Source organism: Lissotriton helveticus, chromosome 6, assembly GCF_964261635.1.
Source record: "Lissotriton helveticus chromosome 6, aLisHel1.1, whole genome shotgun sequence".
Taxonomy (NCBI): domain Eukaryota; kingdom Metazoa; phylum Chordata; class Amphibia; order Caudata; family Salamandridae; genus Lissotriton; species Lissotriton helveticus.
In genome coordinates, this window is record NC_136067.1 from 719,211,848 (window position 1) to 719,221,762 (window position 9,915).

Below are 9,915 nucleotides of genomic sequence, written 5' to 3' on the forward strand. Positions count from 1 at the left end.
TGTTTACCTGTTTGTAAATTGATATGTTTCTGTATATTATTGTTATCCTAGTATGTTATTGATTACTATACTGCTCCCATTATCTTGTTCATTCCTGTTGCCCCTACCCCTGTCTCTGTGAAGCGCTCTGATATCTGTAAGGATCTTGTTCGCGCTATATAAAACTTTGAATAAATAAATAAATAAATAAAAATAATTAAAAAGCCAATTTTGCTCTTGATGTAGTGCTATGCCATGCATCATCATTTAATTGAGGTTACTGATTATGTAATGGAATCTATGGTCAGCTAAATACTGGTTCTCCAGTATTAGGGGGTCTTTCAAAGATTCACATGCTTGAATATTCCCCGTCGTCGAAGTGGGAGTCCCACGGTAAATAAAATAGCAATAACATACTAATAACATATGTATGTAAATACAGAACACATAAAATATACACTAGAAAAAATAGTAAATACCCAAACACCATTCCTACATAGGAATACATGGTAGAGAGAGAAAACACTTGTAACATATTCCTGTCATTATGTTAATCCAAACTACAGCCAATCCGGCGCCAGCACCCCTCCAGAACTTTCTCCTCAGAGCTCAGTCCCTCAGATTTTCTACCGCACGTCGTGTGAAGGGAGTCTCCCTGAGCTATGCTCAGTTTTCTCAACTTCTTCAAGTTTTCCTGTGAATTCCAGCATGTCTTCAAGTAAGAAGTCTTTATTTAGACCTTGTTCTTCTTGTGGGAAGCTACGTCTTTACTCTGAGGACCCTCACAAGAAGTGCATTTATTGCCTTTATCCCGACCATGAGGATGGTAAATGTAAATTTTGCAGAACCTTCTCTACAAAGACCCTTAAGGACAGAGAAGGCCGTCTCCTCCTATGGCTTCAAATACTCAAGGATAAGGATTCAGCACGTTCAGATGCAGAAAGCCTGGTGTCTGGACCTTCAAAAGCAGCCTCTAAATGTAGCAGTGTGCAGGATTTTCCCTCTCCATTCCTCAAAAAGAAGAAACTTTCCTTATCTGTGGCTCCTGCGGTGTCCTCACCACCTCCTGCTACGTCTACGAGACCTGGCTCTCAGGCATCTTCTGCTGCTTCCCATCATGTTTCTGCTCCGAAACATTTGTCTTCGTCGACGGGAGCGTCGATGATCGTCCCGACGGCGAGGTCGGCCGTCTCCGGATCGTCGACGGCGACAGTGACGACGACATCAGCCTCCAGATCCTCGACGACGGCAACATCGTCATCCATGTCGACGAAGGTATCACTAAGCTTTAAGACTGTTCCGTCGACGATACCTATTGCTTGATCGTCGTCAGCAAAATCATCGTCGACAAAAGTTCTGAAAAAATCTTCATCGTCGGTCCCGTCGACGACTACTCCGTCGACGGCGGCTCCATCAACAACGATGACTTCGTCGATGGCCGTACCGTCGACAATGGTCCCGTCGGCGGCGGATCCTTCTGCAGCGACTCCGTCGACGCCAATGCCATCGTCGTTGTCTGCACCGTCGAAGACGGTTCTATCTTCTTTTGCTTCTTTGCCTTTGGTGCCGTTTTCTTCCACCGGGTCTGGCTCTTCCACCGTCGACCCTTTGCACCAACGTCACAAGCGGCCAGTTGACCAGCTGTCTATCCCAAGTGTTCCACAGCCTCCTTTGCCCTTGTTTGCCACGGGTTCTGATCAGGACTCTGATTCTGACAATGATGTGGATGATTCCTTCAGAGTGGCACGCAGTCCTTCGGATTTAATTATAAAATGCCAGGACTATGGTAAAGATGATGACAACCAATATTCTCAGGCAGAGGAACATTCTGTGCAGGTGCCAACTGCGACACTGCCTCTGTCGCTTATATCCAATCTCCAGCATATGTTGGATGACTACAACCGACGTTTCCTGCCCTCTCAACAGGGTTCGCCTATGCCACACGCTCCTGCGGCTCCTGCTGCGCTTCCACTACCACAGCCCCCAACGCCTTCTCCTCAGGTTCAGATGTCAGTTAAGATACACACTACGGTGTACGCTGATGACGATGACAACGTCCTTCCAGAACGTGAAGATGGAGAAGTTCACGACGACAATGATGACGACGCCACTCACATGCCTGAGTGGGACGACTATCAAATTCAGACACCTTCCCCTCCTCCGGTGACGCCTGGGGATTCTCCTCCGGTGGACATTGCAAGTTTCCATCAGCTTGTGGATAGAGCGGCTCAACGCTTTAAACTGCCCGGAGTCCAGAAGGAGGAGGACTGTTTCCTCTACGATTTTAAAAATCAACCGTTTAAGCAGGTCCATACCACACCCATCATAGATTTCATTTGGAGTGAAGGTGTGAAATTAATGCAAACTCCAAATTCATTACCGGCGCAACTGCCTCGCCTTGAGAAAAAATATAAGGCGCCCTTTGGATCTCCAGCGTGCCTTGTTGCACAACCAAAGCCTGACTCAGTGGTCACCCAGGCTGCACAACGTCACTCACGAAATCCGGCTTCTCCAATTACAGATCCTCCAGATCGGAAGTGTCGTAGTCTGGACGCTATTGGACGCAAGTTTTCCACAATGGCCTCCACTACGGTGAGGGCAGCTAATGCTTTAGCCATTTTAGGCCGCTACGACTGCCAGATGTGGTCGGACATGTCTGCCCTGGTGGCTCTCATCCCGGACGCTTCCAAGGCGGAAGCCTTAAAGATTCTTCAGGACGGAGAGAGAACGTCGGAGGAAATTGACTGCGCAGTTGACATTGCTTGTACTGGCTTTCGTCAGCTTGCTGGGGCAGCGGTCTTGCGGAGGCAGAGTTGGTTACGGTCCACCTCTTTCCGCCAGGAAGTGCAAGCAAAAATCCTTGACATGCCGTATGACGGCGAGTCGCTTTTTGGGGCGCATGTAGATGAGGCATTACAGTCCATCAAGAAGGACACTGATACTGCTCGCTCATTGGGGACTTTACAGTTTCGAAAGCAACCTTTTTGTGGTGCACGCGGACGCGGCGCCTCTTGGAATTTTCGCGGAGGAAGCACTCAATATCGCTCCTACCACCAGGCTAATCAACGTTACTCCTCCATCCAACAGCAGTCCACCCGGCAGCAGTCTTCGAAATCCTACAGGGGAAAGTCTTCATATAGAGGATCCACTCCCAAACGACAATGACTTGTTTCTCCCCCCACGTGTTGGAGGTCGAATCTCCCTGTTCTCTTCTCAGTGGTCCTCCATCACCTCGGACCGCTGGGTTCTGGAAATTGTAGCGAAGGGCCACGCTCTAGAGTTTGTCAAGATTCCTCCCCCCACTCCACCTTCTGGCCCGCCTCCTCCCCACCTCAAGGAGCTTTTCCATCAAGTTCGTCTTCTAATCCAAAAAGGTGCCGTCGAAGTGGTTCCCAAGTCTCAAAGGGGAAAGGGATTCCATTCCCGTTTTTTCCTAATACTCAAGAAGACAGGAGACTGGCGACCGATCCTGGATTTGCGAGCACTCAACAGGTATCTCAAGAGCCAATCCTTCCGCATACTTACACTCGTAGAGATCTTGCGTCTTCTCTCAATGGGCGACTTCATGACCACCATCGACCTCCAGGATGCTTACTTCCATGTTCCAATTCTTCCACGGCATCGGAAGTACTTACGCTTCCGGGTGGGACGGAGAGACTTCCAGTTCAAGGTGTTGCCTTTCGGCCTCCGGTCTTCACGAAAGTCTTGGCTCCAGTGGTGGCTTACCTGCGTCTCCAGGGCATCCAAATATTTCCATACCTGAGCGACTGCCTCCTCAAATCAGTCTCGCAACCAGCTGCTTCAAGACACTCACCTTTGTCAGGACGTGTTTCGCTCCCTCGGCCTCTCAATCAATGCCGACAAGTCCCAGGTCGACCCAGCTCCCTGCAGGAACTTTCTGGGAGCCACTTTAGACACGATGCTTGCCAAGGCATTCGTGTCACAAGAGCGTCAACAAAAGATCCTCCGCTTGGTGTGTCTGATTCAGGCAAAACTGTCCGTTTCAGTCCGGATCTTAGTCATTTCTGGGGATGGCATCGTCTTGCATTGCGCTGATCCCGAATTGCAGGCTGCGGACTCGCCCCATTCAAGAGGAATTGGATGTACAGTGGCGACGGGCGCATCCATCCAACCTTGCAACAGGGACTTCTTTCCTCTACACCACTCCAGAACTCACTCTAACAACGGACGCCTCCCTAGAAGGCTGGGGTGCTCACCTTCAAGGCCTCTCCATCGAAGGCAAATGCACTCTGCGTCAACGTTCTTGGCACATCAACAGGCTGGAGTTGATGGCCATTTTTCTGGCACTCAAGTCGTTCCATCCTGTGATTCAAGGGGAGTCGGTGCTCATTCAGACGGACAAAACCACCAGTATGCACTATGTAAACAAGCAGGGCGGAACCAGGTCTCCACTCTTGTCTCGGCTGGCTCAGTCGATCTGGGATTGGGCACTCCGTCACCAAGTTACTCTGACTGCAGTACATCTACCAGGCATCTCCAACATCCTAGCGGATTCCCTCAGCAAATCCACGTAGTCGACCCACGAGTGGGAGTTACATCAACCAACTCTCGACCTCGTTTTTCAACGGTGGGGTCGTCCGTCTCTGGATCTCTTTGCCTCCCCGGAGAACCGGAAATGCCCATCTTATGCAAGTTGGCATCCCCACCACGGGTCGTGCGGGAATGCCCTTTTGATGAACTGGTGCGATCTATTTGCCTACGCTTTTCCTCCGATTCCGCTAGTGCCTCGTGTGCTGTGGAAGATGCGGAGACAGCCGTGCCGCATTCTCATGATCGCCCGATATGGCCCGACAGGCGTGGTTCTCGGAGCTGCTTCTTCTGTCCCAGTGCGAGCCCATCCTCCTCCATCCTCGAGCGGATCTCCTCACGATGGACCAGGATCAGATTTGCCATCCGAATCCCTCCTCTCTGCAATTGTCAGCCTGGAACCTGAGCACCTTGAATTTTGCCCATTTGAATATTTCCCTGGAATGCAGAGACATTCTCGCTCAGGCCAGAGCTCCGTCTACCATTAAGACCTACAAGCTCATATGGAAGAGGTTCGATCATTGGTGCGCGGCTGCTAATATCCATCCTCTTCATTCCACTCCGGATCAGCTGCTTCCGTTCTTTTTGCAACTGGCCCAATCAGGGCTTTCCCATTCTACTTTGAGAGTTTTCTTGGCGGCAATCTCTCGTTTCCGGCAGGATGGCTCCTCCTCACTCTGCTCTTCCAGAGTTATTCGTCAGTTTTTCAAAGGACTGTTTCGGACGTTCCCACCTATTCGACATCCTCCTCCTACTTGGCACCTCAATATCGTCTTGGCCTAACTGATGAAGGCGCCATTCGAGCCTATCCACAGGGCGGACTTAAAGTTTCTGACCTGGAAGGTAGCCCTTCTCCTTGCTCTGACATCATCACGTCGCGTGAGTGTTCTGCACGCTTTCACTATTAAACCTCCTTTTCTCCAATTCAAATCTGACTGTGTAGTGCTTCGCACCAACCCAACCTTTTTACCTAAGGTGCCTACGGATTTCCATCTTAATGAACCTGTTTTCTTAAAAACCTTCTTTGCCGATCATCAGTCTCCGGCAGATCAACGATTGCACACTTTGGACCTTAAATGATGCCTTAAATTTTACATCAACAGGACAGCCCCCTTTCGCAGGTCCGATCAACTGTTCATTGCCTATGGACGCATGCATAAGGGGCGTCCTGTTACCAAGCCAACTATTGCACGTTGGATTTCTTCAGCCATCGGAAAGCCGGCAAGCCTCTACAATCTTCGGTGAGGGCTCATTCCACCAGGGCGATGTCATCCTCTACTGCCCTGTTTGCTGGTGTGCCGCTTCATCAGATCTGCAGAGCAGCCACGTGGTCCGACAGGCACACGTTCACGAAACACTACTGCCTGGATGCCATCAACGAGGCGGATACCGCAGTGGGACAGGCAGTGCTTCACCATCTTTTTAACTAAGGTGAGCCTCTGTCTTCCCTCCTCCATTTTGGTTTTATATGATTGCTATCAGTACTTGCATGACTGCATTATTGTCTCATTGACTCTCTTCTATGCTGTTGCATGGCAATTCGAGCCTCTTCGGCTATTACTGCTCTCTATTCTATTCAAGCATGTGACTATGAAAGACACCCTAATACTGAAGAAGAACAATTGTTACTTACCTGTAAACAGGTGGTTCTCCAGTATTGGTGTCTTTCATAGATTCACATGCGACCCTCCCACCTCCCCTCAGAGGCTCACTTCTCCTCATAGACTCTTTTTTTTGTCACTCTTGTGCTACGAAAATCTGAGGGACTGAGCTCTGAGGAGAAGGTTCTGGAGGGGTGCTGGTGCCTGATTGGCTGTAGTTTGGACTAACATAATGACAGGAATATGTAACAAGTGTTTTCTCTCTCTACCATGTATTCCTATGTAGGAATGGTGTTTGGGTATTTACTATTTTTTCTAGTGTATATTTTATGTGTTATGTATTTACATACATATGTTATTAGTATGTTATTGCTGTTTTATTTACCACTTCGACGACGGGGAATATTCAAGCATGTGAATCTATGAAAGACACCAATACTGGAGAACCACCTGTTTACAGGTAAGTAACAATTGTCCTTGTACCTTACTGTGTACATTGTGCCATGGATCAGGATGGTATTATGTGCAATACATTTTTGACACCAATGTTGACCTGCTTTCTGGGCCATATGGAGGAAGGAAATTTTGGGCTTTGTGTAAATAGTTGTTTACGAGCATGCTATGCAAAGTATGATTTTAATTCTTGAAACAGTTGAAAGAACTCTAGATCATTTGTCAAACTTTTAAGAATATAATGCCTCTGATGGTCTGTATTTCACATTTTGTATTCTTTATTTTATCTTTTCAGAGGAAAGGAAACAAAGGGAAAAACTTGAAAGGGAGATGAATGAGCCTATTGCTGAGCATGAAAGCAATTTAGAAATAGAGCAAGAGGAAGAGGAAGAAGAGCTTGAGATGGATAATGAAATAGAAAATTCCCATGGGGAATTTATGGCTTCTTTAGATAGTAAAAAAGAATTAAAAGAAAAAGATATGGTATTTAGAAGCAAGTCAAGAAGCTCTAGCAGCAGCAGCAGCAAAAGTATTTCCAGCAGTAGTAGCAGTGCATCTAGTTCCTCTTACGCATCTTTTTCAGCAAGTAGCGGCAGTTCATCTCTTTCTTCATCTCCTAAAAGGAAGAAGAGACATAGTCGCAGTAGGTCACCACCAAGGAAAAGTAGGCGGAGCAGAAGTTGGAGCTATTCTGGTAGGGCTAGAAAGGGGAGGAGTAAAAGCAAGGAAAAGATAAGTGAGAAAAAAGGATCCAGTACAAATAGGAGCATAGAGAGGGAGAAACGTCGACATCAAAGTCCACCTCGAGAAAGAAAAAGTAAAGAGAAGCGTAGAAGCCTCTCCAGAAATAGACAGACTAGCCGTAGTAGGAGCAGGGATAGACGTAGAAGTGATGAACAATACTGGGGCGAAGACCTGCATAGAAGCCATAGTTCAAGCAGGCATAAACATAAGGCTGGAAGTCAGGAATGGGAAAGTAGATCAGAAATTAACCGGAGCACAGAGAAAGACAAGAGAAAAAAGGAGAAAGAGAGACAGCAGGATAAAAAAAAGGAAAAGCACTCCAGAGAAGAAAAAGATAGAAGAAGTAGTGTTTATGATGACAGGTTAAAAAGAAAAAGAGACAGCGAGAGATACTACTCTCGTAGTGAATCCTCTTCCTCCAAAGTATCACGTCAGGATTCTAGACATGATAGTAAAAAAGGGAGAAGCAAAGATTATAAAAAACATTCAGGGTCTGAGTTCAGTGGTAGCAGTAGTTCTGAATCGCCTGAAATCAGCAGAGAGCGAAAGACAAAGAAATCAAAACACCGGTCACAGTCTGTGGAAAAATCTCAAAGGTCTGGTAAGAAGGCAAGCCGCAAACGCAAGTCTAAGTCACGATCAAGGTAGTACACATTTTAAGTATTTTTTATGTATTATGAACTGTTAAATTGTAAAATGTAAACATTTCAAATCTGCTATTCAAATTAACTTTGCTTTGGTGAAAAATGTTGCATGCTTTGTAATCTATATAAAATGTTGTTCTTCCATGCTTACATGAAGTATATTTTTACACCTCTCCTTGAATCAACACTAATTTTTCTTTACTTCTTTTTATTTATTTTTCAGGTCAGCAACCCCTCCCCGCCGTAAACGCTGAGTGTGGAATGACCTGTGCCATGATATTATTTTTAAAAAATTCCATGAGTTTTAAGGTCTTGTCTCATTATAGAGGCACATTACTGCTATGTAGGTGACACAAGAATCTTTTTTATTTGTAAATAGGTGTTTCTGCTGCTCCAAATTAATTGAATGCAAAATAATCTTTGTATACATTTTTTGAAGATCGTAGTGCTCAGAATTAGAATATTCCATTCACTTTGACCCTGTACTGTTCTTAAAACTGATAATGAATGTCGGTGAAGTTAATAAATCTCCTTTAGTTCATTTTTGTTAACCCTGTACATTTAATTTTAAAAGGAGCAGGCTTTTTTTTATAAAAATAAATATTTGAATTGTTTAAAATTCTATTGTATGGGCTTCCGTTTTTTTAATCTGGCATTAAATGTAAATTCGTCTTTAAAGGTATCGCTTGAAGAATTTGGGGGGAGGTATGTTGAGATAAAAAATATAAAAGCAAGCTTTTAGGTTAACTTGCGTATGTATTTTCTCTTTCTGTTTGTTTGCCAAGTTTATAAAGGTAAGTTTGTACATGTACTAGTGCAAAACCAGCATTGGTAATGACAATAGGTCTGCCTTTTATGTGCTGTCCTTGCAGTCCTGCAGGCGCGCAGCACACCCAACACTCTTGTGGGCTGTTGTTTACCCCTGGTGTACTGCAAAAAGGAGCGAGAACCAAGAAAAAGCGTACGCCTCCTCTAGTGCAAAGGAACATGGATACAACCAAGAGTGCATAAGAAGAGGAACAAAGCCTGTGACAGTGCGCGCATTCCTGAAGGAGATACTCCTGACAAGTGCCAGCAAGTGCCTTCTGCACCCTGCACAGTATCTTGAACAAGCACCATTTACTTATAGGTAACCTGTGGAAGAAGTCAAAATGTAATTTAACAGAAACCTGCTGATGTGTATGGCTGTATTTCACGCAATCTGAAGGTGACCGATAAGATATTTAGATAAGCAAGGAAATACTGCATTCCTATAGTCAAAACATGGTGAGCTAACTACTTGGATCACCAGCCTTCTTCATTCAACTTGGAGGCAAGGAAGAAATGTCCTTAAGCTCTTTAAAAGTGTAACCTGTACCAGCAATCTTGCAGATAGGCAGGCAAACGGTGAGATCAGTGTTAATTTCAACACAGTGGCAGGGGCTGGGCCAAGAGCCAGTGACTGCTAAATGGAGATGTAAGAATGATTAGTTAGAGCCAACACATTCATCTTATCTGCATTCAAATTCAAAAGGTGACTGGTCACCAATGTTCCCTCTAATTATTTTCCTCTGTGTGCGGCAGAGTAAGGTCTCTGTGCGCTGCAGCCAAGGCTATGTGCGCCAAGAACCTGACCGCGCGTGTAGACCAGGGCTTTGAGTGGGATGAAAATACTCGGGGATCTTTCAAAGGGGCGTAACCGATGCAATTAAGGGTGTAGCTTAAAAGCAATTAAGCTAAAAATATGTGCATCGCATAGTGTGCCACCCTACTGATATTTTGCTGCCTCTGCTTTTGCCCTGGTTATGGACTCATCAGGCGGGGTACAGCCTTGGTCCAGTGGTATAGTGAGCACTGGACCCACGTCTAGGCACTTGGGGCGTTACATCAAAGTCACAAATGTTGATGTGAGTTTGAAGTTCTAAAGCATTGTAGTCTAAATATTATGCAATATCCGAGTAAATTCT

General features: G+C 45.8%; 1 protein-coding gene across 2 annotated transcripts in view; it reads left to right on the forward strand.

The window, feature by feature from the left end:
- PNISR (PNN interacting serine and arginine rich protein) overlaps positions 1–8,588 on the forward strand; it is a 356,148-nt gene extending 347,560 nt beyond the window's left edge. For both annotated transcript variants that reach the window (XM_078648213.1, XM_078648214.1), the window contains exons 11-12: positions 6,877–7,969; positions 8,193–8,588. In XM_078648213.1, coding sequence (XP_078504339.1) covers positions 6,877–7,969; positions 8,193–8,223 — 1,124 coding nt within the window. In that variant the 3' untranslated portion in view covers positions 8,224–8,588. The remainder of the gene's footprint in view (positions 1–6,876; positions 7,970–8,192) is intronic.
- The last annotated feature ends 1,327 nt before the right edge of the window (positions 8,589–9,915 follow it).